General features: G+C 36.0%; 1 protein-coding gene across 3 annotated transcripts; it reads right to left on the bottom strand.

Moving 5' to 3' along the window:
* SLC35B3 (solute carrier family 35 member B3) lies at positions 1-22,862 on the bottom strand. Of its 3 annotated transcripts, none has more exons than XM_035560273.2 (10): positions 22,611-22,862; positions 18,813-19,091; positions 17,333-17,454; positions 15,331-15,485; positions 13,741-13,848; positions 8,946-9,043; positions 6,571-6,663; positions 6,036-6,147; positions 1,586-1,655; positions 1-666 (listed from the first exon to the last, which is right to left on the bottom strand). In XM_035560273.2, the coding sequence occupies exons 2-10, from the start codon at positions 19,011-19,013 to the stop codon at positions 516-518; spliced, it is 1,110 nt and encodes a 369-aa protein (XP_035416166.1). In that variant the 5' UTR covers positions 19,014-19,091; positions 22,611-22,862; the 3' UTR covers positions 1-515. The 3 variants fall into 3 exon arrangements, with proteins under 3 accessions (XP_035416166.1, XP_035416164.1, XP_035416165.1); XM_035560271.2 differs by having other exon boundaries at positions 22,618-22,772; XM_035560272.2 differs by lacking the exon at positions 22,611-22,862 and adding an exon at positions 20,228-20,470.
* Positions 22,863-27,358: the final 4,496 nt, after the last annotated feature.

Genomic DNA, 27,358 nt, shown 5'->3' with positions numbered 1-27,358 from the left:
TAACTTAAAAAATCACAATATTTTTATTTAAAATGAAAAAGTGACAGCATATCATATTCTAAATCTTCCACCTTTAAAACTGCAATTTGGTCAACCAATTGCTGATTAGGTTCCATTAAACGTGAATACAGCATTACATTTAAATTCCCTCACATAGACAATTAACAAAGACGGAGAACAGCTTATCTCAAACAAGCCACGTGGCCAATATTATTAAAATGCCCAAGTAAGTGTTCTAGTGTGTCACATTTGGGGTGCAGCTTCTCAGCAGTTTGCCAGGAGCTGCTGTCCTTCACTGACTGATAAAGCCATCTGACAATGGCCTATAACACCTTTTATGATGAATTCAAGTGCTCTGAAGAAAGGGCTCACGAAAATGTGCATTTCTAGCCATCTGCAAGCAGACAATATGCATTCAGCTCCTTTGGTTTTAATAATGTTCCCTTTGGAAAGTGAATCAGTTGAAGACTGTTCCAATAAAATGTTAAGTGATAGTCTAGACCATAAACCATTGTCTATACAGTTTGTGACAATGTCCTTGTTTTTCTTTCTTCCACACTTTTTTTCCAAACACCACGTAGTGAAGGCAGTTTGATTTTATCCATATTCTTACTGTAAACATTAAGAAATATACCAAGAACAACCAGCAAGCCTGACCACACATACCTAAAGGGGAGGGAAAGGAGGGAAAAAAAGTTACCATTAGCACTTTAGTTGTAGTAATTACATATCAATATTTGTGAATTAGATAAAGTTCCAACCCTAATGAGAGGAGGTTAAGAAAAACAGCAACAACACTTTAGTAGACTTGAAGAAAGAATTTGCTTGAGTCTTTACTTCTTCTGTCCTTCAACCCTTTATTTTCCTCTCCAGGCTAGAGAGTTAAGGTGCATTGATATTTAAAACAAAATAAACAGTACCTGTTCTTTCTTGTAGGAATAAAGCAGCCCTGAGGGGTTTTAGAATGTATTTCCTTCCTACATTTACGAGAGCTACTCTCTCTATTACTGGTCCAAAACACATTTTCACTCAATGCCTTATGTCTATACCTCCCAATGTGCATTTTTAATTTAGCTCTCCATTATTTTAAGCCTCAACATTCTTAGCAGGAATAAATTGTTTTTGGGCATTTGGCTGTAAGCTTTGTTCTGAAGTCTCAAGTTTACAGATAGCAATAAAATTAAACGCTATTTTGTTTCAGATCAGAAATATTTAGGATCAGTGAAATAACTCAGCTGCACGCCTCAGTGTAAGGCCGTCTTCCTACAGAAAGTACCCAAACAATTTATTGAGTGTCTTAAGCACTAGATATTACCTAAGATTTTTCTTAAAAAGCAAGAACAAAGAATACCAACACATGAAACAGTTTGTCTTCCAGACCTTTAAAAAATTGAAACTATTTTCTCTAGCATGATTAGCATCAACAAGCCAGTCAATATTTACAACAGATTGCCAACATTTGTAGAAGACAGAAAACAAAAACCATTAAAGCCTGAATATAATTAATTACTGGTGTTGTATTTCCATGATCAACATGATAATTTTTATAAAACACAAAATCCCATTTAAAACAATAAATACTCACTGGAATGTGAATGGTTTTGCAAAGAACAAAAAAGAAAGCATAATGGTCGTTGCTTTTCTTCCTGTTGTTACTGCAGAGGAAAAGAGACATTTACTTTTTTAATAATTCTCTTAAAACATAAGAATATCAGACAGTCTTTGATATTAGTAGATACCCTTATTATCCAGTTAAGGGTCTGGCTACAATGATGTAGCAATGTATACAATCCTTGGTGCAAACAAACTGTAGGCACATTCCTACAGTACGGAATAATGCTAGGACCATGTTATGTGAAACAAGCATGCTGTATCAGCTCCAGTCAGGTATCTGCAGCAGATAAACTCCCAGAATAAGACTTGCTGTTTGATAACTTCACCCTAACCAGGCCACAATGCCTGAAAGCAATGAACAATCCCTACAAATAACTTATTGTATAAACTAAAAGCAGTAGTCTGTTACAGCAGGAAAAAAGTGGCATCAAATCCATGGGTATTTGGACACACCACATCTCTTGCCATTCCTACTTCACTTTATTACAGTTCAGTGGTCTAGCATGTTGCTTTGGGTCTTTTTTTTTTTAAAAAAAAAAAAAAACAAGTGGAATGAAACCAGCATTTCGTAATCCTGTAACTTTAGTTATTTAGCAGTGCAGAGAAATACAAGTTTGGCTAGAAACCTAAAAGACCAAGGACTCTAGACTTCAATGGCTTAGTAAGCTTTCCTAGAATTATTAAAAAGCCTTCTTCTACATGTGATCTCATCACTAGCAAGAATCAAGGTAGTAAGAGCTGAGGACACAATTCTATTACCAAAATGGAATTAGACTATTTGCTTGGGTTACTTTCAAATTAACTATAAATTTCAACAATTACTTGAACAATTTCAATGCTATTTGCTATGAACAGTAAAATGCTGCTAGTAAATTGTATACTGGGAAACATACATAGTTTATCATTGAAACATGCAATCAGTAACTGAGTAAAAGTGTTATGAGAACACTGAAAAAAGTAACAAGCAGCCAGGTGTACAAATTCAGCTACAGAGAAGGGACCTGGGAAGGTGTTACATGACAGCACAGGCTTCTCATTTAATAAAGACCATAGTACAATTGTCTGGACCAGAAGAAAACCATGCCTTTTTTTTATTAAGCAAAATATTTTCTGTTATCAGTACTTTTTACTATAACAGGCTAAAAAACCTTGTTCATATAACTATACCCACATGAGTATTAGTGTAACACCAAAACAAAAGGAAACAGTGACTACTGATGTATTTTCATGCCTTTTCTTGGACAGTAAAGCAAGTTTTATTCTCCCCAACCCTCTCCCACAAAAAAAAATCTTATCTGAAAAACATGTTTAGTACTGGAATAAACAGCCTTCACCATTGCTGTGTCTGCCCCAGTCTCAACCTCTCAACCTCTTGATAACAATTTCTATACATTAAGAAATTTATGCACATCAAATAAAATGATTTTCTATTACATGAAAAATTAAGGTAGAATGAAAAAGGAAATTGAGTTTTAATTAGAAAACATTTTACAGATGAATAATTTAGAAAATGGTAAAATTCAGTTTTTCTAATTACGATTATTTCTGTTCTTTCAAAACAGTTATTAATTAAAATATTTATGTAACCATTTCCTTCTAAATTAAGTGTCTTTTATTCTTTTTCCCAATTAAGTCTGATAATTTCTCATTCTGCTAACAGAAATACAATTTTCATTAAACTCCTTCACCCCACTCCCCCCAACAAGGAGGAAGGTTGGGGGGGGGGGGGGGGGTGCAGTAATGAATGTGGTGTTCTTCCAAGGCATGATAAACATTTTCACGTTGCTACAGGCAAGACAGAAAGGGCTCATGTGTTGGGATTGTCAAGGTCAGGCACAAGGAAATCTGGGAAGAGCCTTCTACTCCACAACACTTTTAAAAAAACTACCTGTGCTAAAAATAGCTTTTTTTTTTTTTTAAGAGCTATTTCAATACATGAACCAGCCCTCATCTGGGCCAGCTTCCAGCCAGTAGATCTCTTGAACTTTAAAACAAACATAAAACAGAAGTGCTGCAGAGGTAAGAATTAATAGGAAACCAGACCATGCAATTTTCAAGTCCAGAAAACAACTGTCTGTATTTTCCTCTCCGCTAATGCAAATGAAGTGGACATTACCTGGCAGAAACCAGCTTTTGGGGGAAGAGGGAAGAGAGGAAAGTAGTTCCATGGCATCTTGCTACATCTCCCCACCCCAGTCCCTTGTGACTGATGTTTGTAGTTTAAAGAAAAGGTATCCTGAGGAAGGAATGAGCCTGTTGTAACTGTTCTTGACAGACTACAGTAACAACTACACACAAAACAGCTAGGTAGGTAATGACTTGGTTTTGGAAAGTTCACACAAGTGATGTTTCAAGGTTAGAAGCAATAGTTTTCCTTCAGACAAACAATTCACTGTTCCATAGCAGTTACATATACTGAAGAGTAATAATTTTAGGGATAGTCTAGAAACAGATGTATGGAGAGATGCTGAGAAGTGATCAGACGCCTTAGACTTTCCTTTCAGTGTTGTTAGATACAGTGAAAATCTTATCACAATTAACTGCTGCTAACATTAACAGCAGGGTCATTTCTGTTTATCCTGACAACTGAGGATATTCTGACAAGTAAACACTTCCAATGACTCTTTACAAACTCACAATGATACAAGTTAAAAGCATTCACTTGCTTGCAACACAGTTACGTCATTTTACTGTAGCTACCTTTGCCACACTCATCACATACTAAAATTTGTCATAGCATCACAAATACTGATGCAAGCCACAGTAAACTAGTGCAAACAATGTGTTGTACCTATCTTATCAGCAGTTCCTTTGATTTAATCGTATTCTATACTGTTCCTTCCATTAAGGATCTTGGGCAGACAACGTTAATGATAAGCTCACTTCTTTGAAGCCATACAGCTGTCCTTCCACACAGAGCATATTTAATGTAAATACTTTTCATTGTTTCTAAGGCACATATATCAGCCAATGCATTGGTAAAGACCAAGTATAACCAGATGATGTTATTTGCCAGTGCAGTGCTGAGATTTGCTGTGCTCAGTGGGCTCCTCATTTGTACAAACCCAGATAGTCTTAGGTATTACAATTTCAGTCTCTCTAGAAGATCTCTCCAGATGACTGATTACTCAACATGAAGGGTATGTCCAGTTGTATATGGGTTAAGAGTCAAGTCTGACCTAAAGACTGAAAAGCTATAATGGTTGTGACTGTCTCTTGTTTCAAGTCCTCTTTTTCCTCAGTAATCTGGCTACATACCTACAGACTGTCAGCACAGAAAGATCTGACTTGCATTCACTCACAAAAACTGATTATACTGTTAGGTAAGAACACCACGTCACAAACTTTTTATTTATATGCAAACTGTCACAAGAGCAGGTACAATAGCATTTAGTGACTTTCTTAGCCTGTAGAGGATCCCAGTAACTTTTGAGGTAATTCATGGATTGATATTTTTCTACATTCATGTGGGCCTAGCAGATACACTACTGACAGGCAAAAAACATTTTCAATATATCACTGATACTTTACATTCATACTTCGTTTTTTTTCTGACATATGCTGTACTACACATTCAACAGAAAGCATGACTGCTTTTCAAGTCATAGGACAATTACTTCATAAGTCTAGAAAAGGAACTGCAAGGTAAGAAATTCTGCTTCTCTCATTAATAGGCTACTATTAACGATAGTACCTGCAATTTAGAGATAATTCAGCAGCTGTTACACAGTCCATGAGAAGTTTCTTTGGTTCATATCCTAACTTCAAAAGCTAAAACTAATACCCTTTATTGTATTCCGTTTAATAAAAAGAACCGAGGAGACATTCTCAAATTCTGACAAAAGTCAGAATTTGTTCCACTTGAGTTTATTTTGAACAGACTATGGAGTGTACGTTTAACGTTGCTACCTCTTACAGTGTAGCCACAGTTTTCCACTGAAAGTCTATGGACATCCAAAAGCTTCAGGGGAGTCCTACACACTTTTTCTAGCAATACTATTTGTTGGTAATCTCCAGAAATACTGTGCTTAGAAGTGATGACACTGCCTTCCATCCCTTACTTGAATGTTTTTTCCTTACGTGTTTCAAATAGTATTTATCTTTTCCTTATATCTTGCTGTACATTTCCATAGCAATTCCTCTGTTTAGAACAGTGCTGATTCTATATTAAAACACAGCATAGGCTAAGTGCATAAGATTACTTAACAGGCTCTTCAACATTGAAACTGTCATACAGAAAGAACCGGGAAGTTTCCAAATATATACTACGAGAAAAGACCCAGACTAAACAAACCAAGATTGGTCAGCACAAAGAACAGAAAAAAAGCTAGAGAATTATTCTCAAAAGCTGTCCTAAATAACAAAGTAAGATTACTTCATGTTTTTATACCAAAAGCAGTAAAGATATCATTTGTTCATACCTGTTACAGCCAGAAGGGCACCAAAGATTTTAATCAAAGCTAGAACAAAGGATATGCCAAAATACCCAGTCAGAGAGAAAAGGAATGCATAACCGTAAGTCTGAACTGGATGCTGCAACAACAACAAAAAAAGCCTGTTAGGAAAATGTAAAAACAAACCCTGAGGTATTGCAAAATGACGTAAAACTACAGACTTTAATCAATTGCTTGAGCGATAATAAGCTGCTCAACAATGCATTCATGCAAAGATCCTTATTTAATTTTAGTTAAATAATGGAAAAATAATTATGAAATTATAAGCTCATGAGTCTGGTCCTGTGATTTTGTTTTGCCTTTTTTTTTTTTTTTTAAACAACATTACACTATCTTATACATCAAAGACTGTAACAACATACTAATGTATGAACTACAGAATACAATCAAGTTATGTGATGAAAACAATGTTAGAAAGTTGGTGACATTTTTTCCAGACTATACAGAACAATGTTTTCCAATGAGGTTGTTTGTAGAAAAAAAATGAAATCTTTACACCTACCTTTGAGCAAAATGTTACTGCAGGGCTTAATCCACTAGTGCACGTTAATCCAAATAAAATATACACAAAACCTATTGAATAGGAATATAAAACCTAGAATAGTTTAAGAGAAAATAATTATCAGGTGATACCATAAAAAGCAGAAAATTAAAGGCTTTTGAACATATGGCCCTATTAATATTTTTCAGTTACTGAGTTAAATTTGCAGTGTTTGAAGATATTTTTGCTAGTATTTCTTTAACAGCTGGCGTACAGTGAAAAGTGAATAACAAGCATTCTTCCTACCCACAGCTACATAAGGTTGTTTTTTTTTTTTTTAAGCTAGACAGTTAATGTCCTGAGGTCAATGTTGACTGTTAAACCCTTCAAATTCAGGATTTCACAGCCTAAATAAAGCTTCAGACAACTAAATAATTAGGTTGAACAATATGTGAAAGGTAGATAGATTTCTGCTACTTATCCTGCACATTAAAGACCCATTAAACATATAAAGTGCAGCACTTAATCACCTCGAACTGCCAGAACGTGTCATGAATCATCATCTGTGCCACTTCAGTTCACCTACAGTGCACACCTGCATTACAACTACAGGATACCAAATCTTCACATATGACCAGCTCCAGCCTAGTTCAGTACTCACAACACATCTTACTCAGCAAGGAAGTGAGCTCTTCATTTTGTCTGTACCCTAATAGAATTCCTAGCTTCATACAATGACAAAATAATCTTCATATTCTCTCTTTTCATGTCAAGGCAACAACAGAAGCTGGAACTGCCGATTGATCTATACACCGGTGCAGTGGGAGGCATTCAGCTGTTTGTGGCCTTTTCTTGTAGGAAAGGGAGACAGCAAGCAGAACTATTCCACACATTACTAGCTAGAACACAATGATTTATTACATTTCAAAGCACAGTGTCAATTACAGACATACTTCTTACGGCAAAGTTTTTTAATCAACTGTTTCCTTGTTGTAATATCTCTATTATCTGCAAAGATAAGCCTATTAACAACTGATAGAAGTGCCATGAGAAGACAGAACACACAATACTGCTCCACAATAAAGGAGGATCGATATATGTTCCAAGAGCAGAACTGCTTTCAAGCTCACATAACAAAAAGTAAAGGTCTAGAGAAATCAGAGGCATTGTAAGGCATGTAGCAATTGTCAGAAGACTGTTGGCAAGATGCAAATTGGGCAAGAAAGCCGCTATGGATGTACTTACAGATTTCAGAGATTATAGCTGTAGAAGGCTACTCTGGGTCAGATAATGTCCACCTAGCTAAGAACTCTGCCTCTGGCAGCAGTCAACAGTGGATAATGAAGAAAAGCACAAGCAAACAATCAAAAAGAACACAGTGATACCTTTCAGGTATATTCTTCTACTTCTCAGAAACTGCAGGTCAAACGTTTGAGCCAACCTAAATGATTTTCAGGCATAAATGAAGTTTGCTCCTAACTAATTTTCTCTCCATTTATAAAGCTATTCTCACAAATGAGAAACTAGATTGTCCTGTCACGTCAGTCAAGTTAAACATCAAATACAATTTCAAGATTTGTTTTTATTTGTGGCATATTCAAATAATATTGGTTACAATAAAATACTTGCTCATATTGATTCGATTTTAGAGAAAAAAGATGCCAAATTCAAACATAAGTTTTACATAAAAAGTCATGGGATATGAACAAATAATCCTTGTTTCAAAGAAGTATATAAAAATATTGAGCAAGACTTTTTAAAAATCATTTATTTTACTGAATCAGGAACATCCAAAGTCAAAGTTTTACTGATTTCAACAGAACAAGCTCCACAGAAGGCTGCCTCTCAAATGGTAGCACACTCTAGAATCAGAAGTCTATCAAGTAGGAAAAGCAATGTGTTTGTGTAACAGACATTCATCTATACCAGAACTGTAAACAATTTTTTAGACATTAAGTGCATGATCATACAGAAAACACTCCACTGATTTCAGGCCTGCAGGGTAGACTCTTCCCTCTATGTAAAAAAAAGTGCTGCTAGAAATAATGTGTTATTGTAACTGCAATATACATTTGCAATTGCATACCCCCGAAAAGCAACACCCCTGAAAGGTTAAAAACAGAACATTACAAAAAACCAGAAAACAGAAACAGAAGGAAAAAAGAAGAATACACCAAGAGTCACTATTCACATATGAAAAACAGAATGAGTTTCCTACTTTGTCATTAGATGCGTTGCCTGTGATAGAACATGTTATTTTAAAATTGCAAAGGATTTCAAAGTCTGTATTAATTCAGGCTTTTATCCCCCCCCCACCCAATAGCATTATCGGTATGACTACTTAAATACTTTCAAAGTGTGCGCGCGAGAACACTAAATTAAAATCTAGTATTTACCATTTCGGAATTAGAACCATTGTGCAACTTCATAGCTTTTTCCTGTACATTTCCTATAACTGCATCCGCGCAGAGGGCAAGGGATATTAGGATCACACCTAATATAAGGAAAGAAATAAACAAAAAACCTGTTGAGAGTATTTATCAGCAAAACAGAGCAGTGACAAAAAACAATGTACTTATCCTGAAAATTCTCAGGAATAGAATAGTAATAAATATTTGTATCATTCTAAACATCAGCAGAACTACTTCATTATGCTAGTATAAGTTTTAGCAATCTATAAAGCAGTGTCCACTCCCACTCCTCCCGTGAGTTAAGTCCTGAACCATGCTTGTCTATAGGCTTGATGGGAATATCTGAACGTTACTGGAAAGAAGCAAGCTGTAGTTCTATGTAGTAACAAGAGTGAAAGAATGTTAATTGTACTTATTTAGGTATTTTTGAATCAAGATAAATAACCAGATACCATTCTTTTTTAGCGGTTAGTCTATACCATTTTCCCTGGAAAAAGGAAAATAGTGTTAGACATAGTGATAAAGCAAATGTAAAAGGATTCCGCGACAACCTTTCATTACAGAAATACTTTTTTTTTTTTTTTTTTAAAAGAAAAAAGTACTGTATAGGTATAAAATCCATAGTTTTAACATTAACACACTTGGTCATAACAAAGTCACTACAGATTCAATAATGTAATCAGCTTTCCAATAACAAAAATTAATAACTTCCTATTTATGACAGTCACAATTCATTTCTCAACCTCTAAACTTCGATTCTCTCATGATTGTAGCAACTGTTACATTTAACGTTGCAAGAGTAGGAAATGAATGATGCACACACGTTGAAATACTTCTCTAAGAAGACTATATAAACCTGCAGCACAGAAAGTATCAGACACCAAAATCATGTTTATTGCCTGTCCTTGTCTTGGTTCCTGAAAAAAAACTGAGTGTCAGAAGAATGAGGAGTGGAAGACTCGAAAGAAGCACCATTTTATCTTCCTAAGATTATGCTCTTAAGTTCAGAGGTCTCAAGACAGGTATTCCGATGGACCAAATGACGTATAAGCTCCTGACAGAGAAGAAAAATCCCACTTCCTAGAATTTTCAGAATTGAAAGATTTTATTTTATTTTATTTATTTATTTATTTTTTTTATAAAAGAGACCAGTGTACTTTAAGGTGGTATCTCCTTGGTAAGCTTCTGGATATATGCAAACTTCCAAACCAGCATTTTTAGTTTGGGAACCACTTCCTTTTCCATGCTAGACATATGCAACTGAAACAACACAGAAGACTGTATGGACAACAATTCGTTATTCCAGTTATCATGCACTAGAAAAAGCATGAGTGAACAGAAGTGACATGACAACCAGAATAGTATTGGTTATACTAAAGACCACAGTTTAGAGATATTAACCACATGGATTCAGCTCCGATCTAAAGGTATAGTAACTCCATCTGACCAATAGCTTTGCTGCAGATCACTTCCATACAGTGATCAAGCACATCTCCATCTGTACTCACATTCATGCCACTTCCAAGCAGCGCTTAATGGCCAAGGTACACCACAGGACAAATGCATGGGTTCAGTATTGGATTGATATGATAAAAGTTATCTGGAATCTGAAGGGCAAGTGCACATGGAAGGCAGACGTGGGGACAAGATACATGTTAATACTACATGTGCTTTTTGGGGTATGAAGACAAAAATTGTTCCACTTGTGACAGAGTTGCATCTGCTAAGCAGCAGCAGCAAAACATGAATGACAGCAGTAACATTGTGTAATATGGAAAGCATGAGTAAAAAAGACCGGAAGAACTGGTCCTAAGTTCTGAAAGAGATGAGACCTGTAGATCATGCTTCAACAGTATCACATCATACTGTATTTGACCCTATTAATGGCATGCTTGAAGACATAATACTAACCCCAGGTATACATTCATAAGCTACCACACACTTAAATAGCTTCCTCAATAACACATTCCCACATCTGCAATCCTCACCATGCAAGTGTGTTAAAGATGAGTAAGTCGTTTAGAGCTTATCAGCCCCTTGAGATCTCTTCAGTACTCCACCTTCTAGAGGTAGGTAACCAACCAATAAACAACAGTGAAACTAAGGACAAAACACCTCAGTCTGCAGAAGGCTAGACTGCGCCAACACATACAGTCTAGGGTAGAGGAACGGGCACACAAGTAATGTTTTTACTCTTTGCTGAAGATAGTTAATTTCCATTTATACCTGTAATGCCAGAACAGTGGAAGCTTCAATAGCACCAATGTTTCAAGATCACCTCCTTCTGGACACTTTTCCCTTCCGGTTTCTCTGTTTTGAAGGTCCTCTATTTTTTGTAACTATTCAGGGTACCTACCACCACCTCTCCAATTTAATAATGCTAGGGGATGTTTTGAGCTCTTATTACCAACTCCATCTTGAAAAATATACTTCTTCCTTAGCACCTGTTCTGGCAGAGACAGTTTCTCTTTTCTTTGCTGAACTCTTTCATATGCAAAAAAAACCTGTGTAGATTCCTTTTTTGAATCAGCAATAGTGAGGTTGGATTTCAATAGCAGCAAAAAAAGACTTGTAAAATTCTTGAAGGCATGATATGGGCAAAACTTATGTCTGCTCATGATCCATTTTTAGTATTTGCATTGGACAGCAAAGACTGTGTGTTGTCTGACTTTTCAGCACAGCTTTGTTTTCTTAGAACAGTGATATGTAAAAAGTTTTGTCTTTAACAAACAAGTTGATAGAAGTTCTATGAAATTCTATGAAATCATACTAGAATCATACTAGTCTGCGTGGAAAAAGTTCTACATAAGTGTGTATATATTACTAGAACAAACTCAGAAATTTAGGGGGCTGTAAGTAGGCAGTAACGAACATGCAATTTTATAAAATAATCATTTTGAAGTTTATCATGTACTTTGCTGCTTATGTTTTTAAAGGTTTTAATATCCTCAAATACTTTGTTAATGCTGTTTCCTCTATGAAGATAGAAAATAAATGTTTACCTCTCCATTTTTAGTTCTTATCTTGTGATTTACATTCTTTTGAATAATTACCCTTTTAAATGTCATTTTGCAGAGTGAGCATAGTTTTCTTTTTTTAAATATAATTCTGCTCACTGGTTTTTACACTTTAGCAGATATGTATTGCTACAATACTAAAAATCAGTACATTTCTTGAAGGAAGGGACCATCTAGTTCCTTAATTCATCCAAGAAAAGGAAAACCTTCAGCTTTTCCATTAGGAAACTTTTTTTTTCCTGATTATATTAAGTGGCACAGAATAAAATAATAAGGGTAATAGGAAACAGAGAAATGGAGAAAGTACCTCCCCAGAAGGTGCAGAGTAGCAGAATTTTGAATCACCTTCCGAAGGGAAGATCCAGACTTTCGAATTCCAGAACTACATTCTAATTTCACAGAACTAACATCCTCCAAACGGTAGTGCTCTAAGCTTCAATATATACAAATTTGTTTGAAATGTACAGAATAAACTGATAATGAAAGACACTGTTTATTCTCTGAAGATATTTAAAGGTTTTTATCTTGCATTTTGGCAATCTTTGTGGGCATCAGGATTTTGTTACATTTGCTGCACTTTACCCTATCCCATTCAGTTTAAGAAGGAACTTTTCAAATCTTTTCAGATTAAGTCACAGCATATATTTAAAATAATTCATATTTTACAAAGAGAATATATCAAGATGTGAGTGCACTTAACAGGAATAGTCTAAAATAGGTGTAAAGGTAACGTGTATATATCAGAAAACACTAGAATATAATCATATGCACACCATCTTCCTCCTATAATCAAAATAGGTGTATTTTGCTCAAGCACCCACCCATTTACACTGCCAACACATTAATGCGCAGCAAGTTATATACTTCACTGGATTATACTGAACAGCATGAGAATTAATTTATGAGCAAGGCCAAAAAATATAGAGTTTAGACAACATCACAAGTCTTTTCCATTTGATCATTAGTAACAATAGATGAAATAACATTGTGAGGACAAAGTTTGTTTTTTTTTTAAAACCAGGAATTTATTCATATTTTTAGGAACAAAACTTATAAAAGCGTGCCTCCACTATTGAGAAATAAAGATTTCACACTGAACGTTTCTCATAAAAGTTATTATAACTCATCCCAGAATTTCAAAGGAAGAACACACTAGAAGCTGATTATTCAAATGTTTTTCAAGGTTCAGTATTAATACAAACACTGACCAAGTACATAAAATGCCTTTTAGGAATAACCACTTCTCCCGTCATTTGAGATAGAAACTCAAGTTTTTAAACCCAAGGGGGTTAAAATATTTTACTTCTGATTTTATGTAGTACAGAAAAGTTAGAGTGTGGTCACTATAAATAAGAGCTATTGTAAATCTAAGTGAGATCATCAAAATACAAAGCAAATGGTTGTGAAATGGGAAAGACTGAAAGTTTCCACTAGAAAAGAATCTTTTCAAGTTTTAAAATGGTCAGACTGTATTTTTTCATACTGATTTTTACACATCTACTGGACAGTAAATATTTCTTAAGGACAAGCTTGTGATATTTCATCCTAAAGGGTGGTATTTCCAGAAGTTTTAAGAAACTAAAAACTAAGGCTTAAAAGAAACGCCTCTACTGCCGCAGATACGGTTCTGCTAGTGCAAACAAAACCAAACCTGTTTTTTCAGTTTGATATGAGGCACTACACCAAGAACTCTTACAACTTTTACGGAACACTTGCAATAGAAAAAAATATGCATTTTAATAAACTAGAAAATACGTCTTTACCTGTCAAATTGAAGTTTGGTGCAACTGTGCTGTCAGCTAAAGTAAACCATATTAATCCAAGACTCATACACAGGGCAGCAGACACATCTGCAATATTATAACGTTTTCCTACAAAAGCAATAAAAACAACATGAGACTGCAATACTCTAACCATTTGGTGTTTATCCTGTCAGTAGCCTAGAAGGCAAAGGAAAAATTGTTCTAATGTCTGTCTTTTACTTTAGCAGATGACGTAATGTTCTGGCCTTTTGTGACTGGAATCAGTTTCTTCAGAAGCAGCAGTTTCTAACACAGAGGAGGATCTTAACAGATACTATCTGATTCTGGTGGTCAACTTTAATTTTACACCTAATGACAGAAAGCACGTTCTCCCTGAAAAATTACCATCTCAGCAAGTTCAGGACAACTGTGATGTTACTCTTAAGTTTTCTCTTATGCAGGAGACTTTGTCTGCCTTTTTTCGTTAGAGAGAAGACATTCCCAAATGTTAATAGATCATTTGGGAAATTTTAAAACCCTAAACTGTCTTCGGGTTTGTGAGAGAAAGGATGTAGAGAAAGGAGGTGGAGAAAAAAAGGGAAATAAAAAAGCAGGAGTATTGATGTCTTGTTTTAAACAAGATATTCCTCTTCTAGGAGCAATACTTTCAATATAAGCCTTTATTTTTTTTTAAAACTGAAAGTTTTTAACTGAAAAAATAAAAATCACAGCTTCTGAGAATAGATTACTACTATAAAATTTACAGCTTTGTGAAGTTTCATGGGAATACCCGTTTTAAGGGAATTTGAATGATACAAAAAGATTCAATATATGATAAGTACTGTATGCACATATGTAAGCTTGTAAAGTTGTTGAGCCTGAATAAATGTTCTTTTCTGAAAGAAAAACGTATATGCTGGCCCACAGTCCTATAAAAATTCAGTTTTCTATTGCAACTAGGAGGTCTAAACAAACACACACATCATTCTTGATTTTGTTCCGTAATACATTCATATTCAGAATTTTACTGACTTTCTTGTTTGATACATAAAGACTCATTATAATATACTTTAACCTACGAACTCCAGAAACTCTGTAGTTTATTCACATATCTACAGTCTTTATCTGGAGTTCTCCAAAACCCTTTTTCTGTTCTTTAGATACTAACTATAACTCTAGAATTACCAAGGCCAATTGAAGTCAGATATACTTCCAATTAAGCATATGAACTAGGAAACACAACAACAAGCTCTTAATAAAAAAATCAAACTTTTCAAACAAAAAGAGTGGTGAATCACAAATTATTAATTGTGGCTCGATTTTTCCATTTCAGCATTGAAAATTGTTCATTTATGAAATGCTTTTGTTTAGAAAACGAAGTTATATTACTTGAAAATTAAGAGAGTCTATATAAAACTGAAGTTTTACAAGTAACCCGTAGCTTTTTTGACCACATTTTCTGAGTAGATGCTTTAGAAATTCACATTTTTCTTTCTATAGAAGGAATGCTACCTGCTCCTCCCTAGTCAAGAACCTCAGTGGGATTTAAAATACAGGATTCCAAACAGTATTGTCTCCCCAAAATAAATAATCTAACAGCAAGACACTTACCTTGTATAAAAACCCCGCCTACCATAACTGGAATCAGTTTACAGCACTTGAAGATGACTTGAGTAGGATAATTCAGATATCCTAAAGAGGTATTTGACAAACCCATTGTTCCCACTGTTAAAAATGCTATTATCATGTAGGTTTTGCCAGGAATTCTACAAAATATAAACATACAAATCTTGGTGTTACAGACACATCTAGAAGAGATTTAGCTTGGAAAATTCAGGTAAAGGAATATGTTCCTAATACAACCTGATCATTTTTCTTACTGATTTTCATTCCACAAAAAAATAAAAACACATAAATGACTCTTTTCAAATTTCATTTCTTTCAATTACTGCTAATAAATAGTGTTTAAACACAAAACAAAAAATTTCATGGCTCACGAAGTATTGAAGAAATAATACTCTCAGAAAATTAAAGACTTACAAAGCAATCGAGACAGACTTTAGGTTATTTGCCAAAGGAAACACAGAAGGTTGATATACCTTGATACCCTGAATCTTAGTCTTGTCACAATCACTGTGACGATTTTTTGTTGAAGTTTTCATGTGAACATTGACAGCTTTAGAATGAAGAAAGCAGAAAAAAAAGTACCATTGTTTTTTTAAAACTCAACAGAAAGAAGAGAAGTCATTCAGATACCATAAACACGGGGACTCAAACTTTTTCACATGTATTGTTTGCAGTTTGATGAAGTCATCACCTGACAACAAATGATCCATCAGAAATTCTTACTGTGCTATTTGTGATTTTTTTTTTAAACAGTTACTGCTGTGCACACGTTCAACTATTTTTTGTGTGTACTCAAAGCCGCAATTAACATAAGATGTCGTCTTGTGGTAACCCTGTCTTACCCATAACTTATTCTGTGATGCAGGCATGCAAGAAGAATTTGTATAATAAAATTTGCGAGAGATTCAGCATAAAAATGAGGAAATAGATTTTTAATGTCTACAAAAATATTCCTAGATTACAGAAAAACAAAACATAGATAATACTAAAGATCTACATTTCCAACATAACTTATTTACTGCACCGTGTACTATAAGCAATAGTTTTTAGTTTTAATTACCAAAATAGTTGCTAGTTACATAATGCCTAACAGGCAGCTTACACATTATCTGATGCATTTCCAAAAGACAGATAGCTTGAAATATTAGCTGTCATTGTTTAAAGTAATAACAAAAGATTCTCAAAGTTACATCAGAAAGGAATCTATTACCTAAAATCAGTGTATGAGAAGTCAGCTGATGGTAACTATAAGTAAGCAAAAGAGGTTACGCTCAACTAGGAAATAAAGCATCAAAGAATTTTAAAATGTGTGTACACCACTGATGACCTCCCTCCAAGCTTCCAGAATGCCTCAATATAGCTTGCAAAGGCTGTATTAGGGCAGGAAGGCACCGAATGGCCACACTGAGTCAGAAGGAACTACCCCATATCTTTAGGATTCAAGACAGCAAGAATCCGCTTGGTTGACTGCAGTGAAGACAGAATAATTTCATGACAGGGTGACACATTCTTTCAAAAAATGTGAATGCCATGCGGCAGAAAGTAGAGCTTTGATACTCTCCAAGATGCATAGCATTTCAGAGGAACCTGTTGGTTAGGAAGAGACAAAGTCTGAGGAAAAGATATTTGGGTGAGAGATGGCTTCAAGTGCTGTGAAGTGCACTCGGGGCTTTCTAGGCATAATAAAAAGCAGCACAAACAAGACTCAGTCTATATCAACTACCTTAGAGACAAAGCACACTCCGTAAGCAGAACAAAGTGACAGTAAAGACAGTCAACAAGACTGTTTGCAGGTCTGAAGCCTAAATGGGTGCTTATGAAATATTTTCTAACATTGTCTAGTAAGTCCAGATTTTATTTTTTTTTAACTACAGATCTGCTACCAATACCTCACAAAATTTACATTCAAACAACAGAAATTTTCCATAAATATCAAAATATTTCCTTGTTGATGGATAGCGTGCGAATGTTTGGAAAAAACACCTACCTTCTCCTTTTGTCCTGAATCAACTGTAATTCTATTAGTCCAAAAATGGAATAAAATCCAAATTGCACTAAAGTGAGGTACCAACCAAAAGGTTTAAAACCTTCCACGGAAAATATCAATTCCTATAGAAACAAAAACCCACCAAGGTCACATACATACACACACCAAAACATTGAAGTCAACACTTTTTTTCATGTACATGCAAATCTAGCCTTTACACCTGCCGGTTATTAACTAGAGTTCAGCTGTCATATATTACTTGCAAAGTACTGAAAAAGACAATTTAGTTTCCGCAAAATACGCGAAAATTTACTGCTGGTATAAATCTACTGAAAATAATAAATTGATTCATTGGGGGGTGGGGGGGAATACATTTGATCCATGAATATTTATCACAAAATATAGATGGTTTTCTGTCTGTTTTTCAGTTCATTTACTTAGAGAAACACTTTTTGCTGGAATTTGTAAATAACTCACAATAAATTCAAGCTTTCTCTAAGAGACATATTTACCAGTAATTTTCATCTCTTATAAATGTGGACCTAAAATTTTGAGTGCCGAAATTAAATAGCATTTGTGAGCTTAAAAATTTGTAGGTTTTAGGGATATTTAAAAGTGGAACAATTTGCTATGGAAAAATACATGCATTGCATAAAGCATTATGTGTGTCAGTTATAGTTAGAGAGGGCAGAAGAACTATATAGTAAAAAAAGCTGCTTAGTATTTTCCTTTTAGAGATTCTGTTTTGCTTTCTGTTATAAACAAACTTACTCTTTGGAAGTAACCATTTTCCATTTAAACTTCTTAAGCTGTTTTTGAGAACTACACTGGAAATGTGATTATTTGAAAATATTTTTTTAATCACTGCTTTATTGAGAAGATACATCTAAACTTCTAAAGAAAGGAACAGAAATGCAACTTGTCAAGATAAGAGCAAAAAGGTTGGCAGTAAAAGAAATTCTTAACTAAAACAACATAAAAATCTAGCATTTGCCAAAAGATTACGCTTACATTTAACAAACGACCATAGTCTCTGTTTCAGCCCTGTACTAAAGAAAACAGAGAAAACAGACTAGTATTACACTGCTACACTCACAGAACTCAGATGAATATGGAGGTTTCAACACCAGTGGAGACTTGCATGTCTGTCTGTACCATTCTATTTTTTTTTTTTCAGAAGACTATGAAGTCACATATAAAAACATACATTAAAAACAATTTTGTATAGCACAGTGTGCCTTCGACACAGAGGTAAAAAAGCAAGTTATCAAAGTGAACTGAACCAAACCTCATAGCCACATTAACTGTGGTAGAATCCTATATTATACAATGGCTTACTACTCTTACAATTCTGAAAGCTTCATGTTACAATCAATATCTATTTTAGATGTCTACATGGACTAAAAGAAATACTATCTTACTACTCTATTGAAAACTAAAGAAAAAGGAAAGTAGTATTAGACGAGTTCACAGCATTTACCTGTAAATATCCATAGATTAGATAAAACATAAAAACTCCAGAAACACAGATGAAAAATTGAGTAGGTTTGTTAAATTTGCTAAGATTGACACCAAGAACTACAACATCATCTACTGATTTGATATGAGGTGACATAGTTAGAGATTTGGAAGGTACACTGATGGAAATGTATTTTCTTGAGGAAGTGAATTTCAGATCCATGACTCCTTGTTCGCTGCATTCGGTGCTGCTGCTATCTTCTTTCTGTTCTTCTTTTTCCTTGTGTTCTCTGTGTGCAAGCTGAAAAGAAACACTAGAATCAGACAAGACATAACATACAGTCTTCCAACAATAATACACAATTCCACAAATGTGGAATTTATATGGATAATACCAAGGGTTAAAAGTTTTGCTTGGTTAATTTTATTTGCAGGCTTTACTTATCTTTTCTAATGTCCAAGACTAAGAGGCCTCTCAACACTTCTGAAAGCATTTTTGCTTGATGTGGAAAGCAGTATTCTTATACTTTACAGAAAAAAAAGACAGCAACAGAAAATTAGCCTCAGTTCCCCAACAGCTCCAAATACTCCTGTGAGTTCTGGCATAAAAGGGCTGACCAGCTGGGAGATGAATGATCCCCAAGATCTAAGCCCAGTGAAAATACTGGTGTGGAGGCACTGCAGTTCTGCCTAGTTTATTTCTACAGTGAAATATACCGCACTAGCCCATGGCCTGTGAAAGTTTTCTAAAAGCTACAGGCTTGAGCCTCTGATTGGTTAGAAGTGTTGAAGTGAAAGAAATTACCCTCTCGTTCTCACTATTCACTATTTCTCACACACTTCTGAGGAAAAGAACTTCAAGATGAAAACAAGGTTAAGAAGCCAGTCTCAAAAATGAATCTCATTATCTGATAAGGTATATGGTATGGCAATCCCTTTAACATTAACCACATGTAGCCATTTCCATGTGAAATAGGAAACAAAATTAGGTGAGTCTGGAGAAGAAATTTAGCAGCTTACTAGACTGACAGGCAAATAATTCCTCTAGTTCAGTAGAGAGTATGATTTTTGAAACTTTTTTTTTCTTTTCAGCCTAAAGACAAACACACTGGTCAGTCAGTAGTCCCAAGATTTTTAAGGATAGCTGAGAATCTAGTTCAATCAGCAGACAAAAGTTAAATTATGTTGGTCTCAACTACATAGTGGGTTGTGATCCCCAGCTCAAAAATACTTTTCATCACACATCTATGAAAATTACTCTTCCAACCATCTTAAAATGGAAAATATGCTAGTATATGAAAACCAGATCATATATAAGTACAGTAAGCAATGTGCAGTCATGCAATAAGTACAGTCCATACATTCTGCATGGACTTTGGTCATTTATTATTGCAATATGAAAAAAAAAAAAAAACAACTGATTAGTATAAAACTTACATTGTGGTTATGTTTCCCTTTCTTTGATACAACCTGCTACCATGTTGGAACAAGATTCCTATTAGAGTTCTGAAAGAATAGCTTGGGGACTATAATAACAATTTAGCGACTGTAATAACTATTTCTGCTTAAATTCAGAGCTCCTTAGATGAAAACCAGAAGTAAGAGGTAGAAAGCTTACCCTTGTGGATTGTTAGTTAATCACAGAATGAGGTCGCCATAAAATGGAAAAAGGAAAAAGAAAAGGTTAAGTATGCTTTTTCAGCAGGCGCAGAAAAGTACCCCTGTCATCCTATAAGGCGCTAGTCAGCCTTTACGTACAGTACCACACACACTTATACCTCTCAAAGACGAATTTAAAGAATGACTGCAGGCAAGGTTATCAGGATGAAGGAACAGAGTCCAACTTATGAACGGAATCAAGATCAAAGCTTAACTTGCCCAGCCTAGTGAAACCCCGATGCAAATAGAACAGACTTGCTTTCAATAAAGTGATCACCACTGAGGAGGAAAAATAATTCTAATTTTAAGGATGATGGTGTGAGAGTAAATTGACATGAACTGATCATGAAACTTCACTAGAAATTCCTTTTGCATCCCAAAACTATCAGCATTCTAGAACAGACTAAAAATGAAAGATGAAACAATTGAATTGTTTATAAGATGTCTTTTATGAAAGTGATTACGTGGAGCTGCTAAGTTTGGATTTGATTACTGAGCAGGCCCTTTCAGTCCTGTGCTTATGGCATTCCTTCAGCATGGAAAACAGAGCAAAGGTGTCTGCAGAAGGCACTTGGCGATCCTTACTTCATTACCAAGAGAGATGACTAAAGCAGGATACAAATTACCACTCTTGCTGAAAGAATTGTGAACGTAGGTTAGGACTAAATTTCAAGCCTAAGGAGCAAATCATTACCACGGAAAGGCAATATACCCATTGCTTACAATGCAGTTGAACTTTTAGTTTCGTTACTGCCTGTTCAAATCTTTCTTGACCATTTGTTAATGACACATTTTCTCAGCAGGATCACAAACTGCAGAAGTAGAATCTAAGTCTCATTTTTCACCTAAACTTCAACATGGAGAATGATGTACACGCAGCACAGCGCACAGCCATGTGCTGTCATCCACGCTTCAAGAGTCCAGCAGTGGGATGAACTGTACAACTCACAGTTTTGTACCCAAGTTTTCCACTTTGGCCGCTACTTTAGACATTATTTGTATGATACCTGAATGAGGAACAGAACATCACAGATCAGAAGTAGAGGGAAGACCAGACCGTAACAAGTGTACTTAATAGCACACTTCTGAATTTGCAGCTGTTTATATGCAAATTATTTCCTCTGCAACAACACCAGCTTTTACGACCTGTTCATTTATCACAGCTTACTGAATCCACCACCAAAGTAGTAACAAACAGCACTGTTAGCTCTAGTCATGCCAAAGGCCATCCATAAGATACAGAGCAACTGTTTCTTTTGTATCATACTCTAAATGAAACAAACAAAACAGTATTGAAGAAACATTTCAAGGAACATTATTTAGCAGCTGGACAAACACTAAACGTACATAGCCACTTGAAACACTCTCCACCAAATAATTTCATTGACAACAGCACATGAACTCTTCCGAAGTCTACCGTGACTTCTCAAACCGTTATTTTTGCCACTATCAAAAATGTTATTTTGTTCTTACCAAAACCCCTCAAGCAAGTGATTCACTTGTTGAACAAACGTGCAACAAGAAACTGTTTTATGAAGTGCCGAGTGGCATAGTGCCATCCTGCCTTGTATAAAACAGCACACCTCTCCCTTTCTCTTCCTGTGTAGGAGTGTAAACAAAACAGACAGTCTTTAGGTCAATGATACCTTCTCTTCCTATCTCTATTCCTTTGGGGAAAAAAAAAAAAAAAAAAAGGAAAAGTCGCATGCAGCGCTAGTTTTAACATAAATAATATATAGTAATTATTACATGAAAAAAAGAGGAAAAACACGCAAGTAACTGGAAAAGCAAAACGTCTTTGGCCTCCTAAAAGTTCATGACCTGTAACCATCACAGAATAAACACTACGAAAGAGCTGGGGCATTTTTATTTAACCCCAGCGAGCACCCTTTAAGAACAGCATTTTAGCAGAAGCCAGCAGCTCAGTTCTCTTTCAGAAACACCCTGCCCACACCGCACCCCGAGGCCATGCCAGCAGGGGCTTCCCCCGAACAGCCTCACGCCCCCCGGGTGCAGCCAGGCCCGGGGCACCCGAGCACAGCCCGCGGCGGGGCCCAACGCTCCGGCCCCGGTCCCTTCCCCCCGCCAGGCTCGGCCCGGCCCGCTCCGCGCTCCTCACCGCCGCGCCCATGGCCGCTTTCCGCCCCTCTCCCGGCCCCACCTGGTACCTGCCAGAGCAGGGAAGAGGCCAAAAGGGAGGAAGGCGCGACAGCCCCCACCGCCCTCTTCTTGTTCTTCTTCCTCTTGTTCTTGTTCTTGTTCTTCTTCCTCTTCCTCCTCCTCCTCCTCCTCCTCCTCCGCCGCCGTACTTCTCCCTCCCTCCCTCAGCGGAGAAAATGGCGGCGGCTGGGCGCGAGCGTCGAGCGCATCGGTGCGCGCTCGGCTCTCTGCTCCTCCGCCTGGGGCGGCGGACGGCGACTCGTGACTGGACCCTGAGGGGCTGAGGGGAAAAGGGGGTAGTGTATGTGTGTTGTTTGGCTGATAGTCGGCTGTTTTAACAAAAGTAATAAATCACCGATGAAACTGCCCCACTAAAAGCCGCCAAAATGCATTTTGCTCCGCAGAGGGGGACCTTCTTGTCATCCTCCCCTGGGAGACCGCAGGAGGAAAATAATAAAAATGTGTAATAGTGACACGCGAAAAGGCAAATCAGGGCAATAACTGCAAAGCACACAGAGAATGTAACGTAGGGAACATAACATCAGGTAAAAAGCTTGTGAGAAAGGTAGCTGAAGGCGATTTTGTGCAAATACATAAACTGGATATAATTTCAAAACACATAAAATCTAATTATGAATCATCCTGGGCTATAAAATGGAAATGCTGTGCTCCTAGAAGCAATGTGCAAAATATTTAACATTGTAACATTGTACATAAATATTTATCTATTGTAATGTAGCATTTGGGAAACTCAAGGTTCTATGTCTGTAATGTTTTAAAAGTTTTCCTTCACTTTTTTTTTTTTTTTTTAAGCTAGCATAGTAAATCAGTATGTATTACGGATAATAGTGACAAATACATCAGCCTTTGAATTTTTTAGCATATTTATTAGTTCGCAGACATGAAACAGAAAGTGTATGCTTCAAATTGACTCTATATGACAACCCTCCCCCCCCCCCCCCCCCATTTCCCCAAACCTTTCAGCAAAATAGTTGTTTCTGAAGAAATGAATTAGTGGTTTTCTTAAGGAAAATAAGCCATCATCTTCAGAGGTTCCAGTGCTTCTTGGTTTGTGTTTCCTTTATGTGGACTGAGGGATTTCACATTTGCCAGACGATGGTGCTTTCTGTACTTGCACGTGGTCAGTTGGGATTTTCTAGTTTAAGTAGATTCTAGATTAAGTAGATTCTAGATTAAGTAGATAAACAGATTATCTAGACGTGTCATCTGTAATGACCTTTGCTATTATAAGTGAAGTGATTACTTCTCTACGTTTTTTCTTCCAGCTACTACTAGATGGGAAATAGGTATCAAAAGGGAGATCAGTATCAGCAAAGCTCTCATCTTCATGAAGTTTGAAAGCAAGTTAAAATACATAGCAAGCAGATTTGAACTTTGCACAGAAAGGAGTAGAATGTGCCCGAATGACTCGGTGGAAGCAGGCAGGTAGGAGGAGAAATCAAATCGTGCCAGTAAGTGGGGTTGGCTAAGTAACCTGTAACTGGAATGAGGAACATGGAGCTTTTGAGTAGGAAGAGTTGAAGAAGTGCACACTGGCAAATGTGACTCTGATATAGAGTCATAGAATCATAAAATCATTAAGTTGGAAAAGACCTCCAAGATCATCTGGTCCAACCATCCCCCTATATTTCCTCATATTTGAGACTTTGCAGTCTTGTTGCTGTCTCACTATAACTTTTTTTTTTTTTTTAAATTCAGAAATGTGTAAATTAGACTGCTTGATTTTGTCTCAGAAGGTCTCCTGCCTCTTTGTAAAGAATGTACATTTTTTCATTTATAATACATTTTTCTATTTCTGTTACCCATATTCCATCATTCAACCTGGGGGAAGTGCGGAGTAGGGTATGTGCTGGGGAAAGCTCTCTTTAAATAAAGCGGAAGAATAAACTATGAGAAGGATGTTTATTATTGATCTCACAGATGTTTCTGCAGTCTGCAATATGAGCACGTATGAATTACTGGTAAAGCTGGAAAGTAAATTACATTTTCTTTTATCGCTTTTAAAAATGAAGTTAGGGCTTATGAAAGATACTGGATTCAGACTCTGGAGACTTGACTTCTCTGTTTATCCAGGAAATAGATATTGTACATCACAAGCAGAGGCAGTGGAAGTATTAAAGATCTCAAAGTTGTCATGCTACTTGTTTGAACTTCTCATTCTTGACCAACTCAAGGTACCAAATGGGAAGTTTACTCTTGCACAAACATAATGCCGTGTCTTTCAGCTGGAATATATAAGTGAAGATACACAATGTAGTTCTATTATCAAGAACTTTGTTCACTACAATCTAACTTAGAAATGACAACTTTATGATATTAGCTTACATTGTCAACCTAGCCTAGATTGTTATCTGGCTTCTTCAATATGACTGTTTCTAATGACTCAAGTGTAAGATGGTACCCCTTTATCTATACCATATACAATAGGTTGGGAATTAACCAGAACAAAGGTGTTTTTTGTTTCTTGTTTGCAGGAGAAAAAATAAATATGGAATATTTTTAACAAGTGCACATCTTACTTTTTGCTAGTTAATTAGGGGCAGTAAAGTCTTTGTAGCATAGCATATTTTCTTATTATGAATTCAAAGGAGTAAAAAAGTCTCTCCTATCTGTGTAAAAAATACCCACTGATGCTTCTGTTTCTCCATGAAACGTGTAAGTAGACACAGTGTTAGTGACACAAATATCAACAAAGATTATCACCTGGCTGACAGACGAAATTAATGAAGCAAAACAATGTGGGTTTTGTTACATTTCAACATAAAATGCAAACTAATACCACTTTCAAAAGCTTGAACCCTCCTCTCAGAGCTGAGTTTTTTAGCTTTGTATAGATGATTTTAAATTCTACTGTGTTGACTAAAACGTGGCACATGCAAATGAGGATGCAGTATGTTAGAAGTTACATGGCTGAAAACAGTGTAATTTAATTTTTTATTGTCATTACCAAAAATAATGGAGAATTATTGAAAAAACATCATATTTTTGTATGAATTGTCCTTTAGGGTTGTACTCAAGACAACTACAAGAGTAAGTATTTTGGTTAAATGAAAGTTCATTTGACATCCACTGAAATTGTGGGAGTTAGGTGAGCCTAAAAATTCGATTCACAAAAAGAAGTGAGGATATTTATCTCTGTAGCATCAGGAAGGGAGGGAAGAGCAATAGTTCCCTTCTCCCATTGATAACTCCAATGCTATTACTGTTAACTTAGTACTGTATGTTTCACAGTGGGATTTTCCTGCCAGCTTTGTACTGTTTTTTTTTTTTTTTTTTTAAACTGTTATTCTTGTAGTGAGCTGCTGGGGAATGAGAACAAAATAAATAAAGGCACATGTAGAAGAGAGACTCGACTCGACTGGCTTTTTGCTAGGAATATTTTTAAAATTAGGAATAAGTGCCTATTGATGCTGGGGATGGAAAGTTAGGTATCACAATGGTAATATAATTAAACAAGGACATTTTACCTTAAAATGTATGTTACCTAGGTTTCTCTATTAAATGTTTTCTGAATCGTTTCCTATTGCTTTCTGTACTTTAACTTCAGCTGAAATGATTTTTCCTAGCCTAATTTTTAAGAGCATTTCTAATTCCTGCCACGTAGCACTGCGTTTTACTGCCTCAGAAACTGAATTGCAGTTTTAGCAGTAACAAAAAGCTCTATGATTATAGAACACCCTGTTTGAAATGTCTGATACATCACTTCATATTCAAGGAAAAGCTATTGGATCTGGAATTATAAAGTTAAATTAAGGTTCTGCCTCTCTCATTACAAAGTACTGTAATACTGATTTTTAAATTTTAAATTTTTAAATTTTAAATTTTAAAATTGCACTTAAAACATGTAACATATGACCAGACAGTTAATATCAAGTGTTGGTAACTCTCCAGATACAAATTCATTATTTCTGTCTTGTCACTGGTGCGTATACATACTAGTACTTGGAAGTGCAAACAGCAAGAAATTTTTTCTAGAGAGCATATGTGCACATATGTAGTCTATCACTGGTTTGGAATTAACGTCATAGGGAATTTTGCACTTGTAACTCGTTGATATTAGAAAAATTGTGCTTAAGCTGGAACGCATTCAAATTAATTTGTGCTTTTTGTTCTGAGGTGGTTAGTAATGTAACCGGTCAGTTTAGGTCACAAACAGCCTTCTTTAGAATAACTTTTTTTTTAATTCATAAGCAGCTGTGAACAGGTGTTGTGACCCCAAATTGATTGTGCTACACTGGTGGCACTCCAGAGTGTGCTAATAAACACTGCCTCGCTCCTGCCTGCAGGTCTTTTGTTACACTGGAGACAATGGCGGAGTAAGTACTACTGAGGCAGGTTGATTGATAGAATGTTCTCTATATAAAAATTTCTCACCGTCCTATTGCATGTTTTTTTGAAATAGTTTAGGGCCTTCTGCACTGTAAATAATAGGGTGTGTCATGGCCGTGCAAAGTTTGAATTCAGGCCCTGCTTCTGTGAGTGATGATGGATGTTTTTCTTGAAGCGTAAGACTTGGGAAATTTGCTGACTCAGGATGTGGCTTTTTATACATCCCAAAGATATGTGATGCATACTGTGAAGAAATGTCAGGGGATACCTATCTGGGTGTGCGAGCCAACCTAAGAAAAAGTATTGGATCAGATCAAACGTCACTCACTCTGATGGGGTCTAGAGAGCAGTGTAGAAACTGTGGCTACATTAAGCTGTCCTCCTCCTGCTATAGCCCCC

Source organism: Cygnus atratus, chromosome 2, assembly GCF_013377495.2.
Source record: "Cygnus atratus isolate AKBS03 ecotype Queensland, Australia chromosome 2, CAtr_DNAZoo_HiC_assembly, whole genome shotgun sequence".
Classification (NCBI taxonomy): Eukaryota; Metazoa; Chordata; class Aves; order Anseriformes; family Anatidae; genus Cygnus; species Cygnus atratus.
This window is presented reverse-complemented; position numbering and strand designations above follow the sequence as displayed.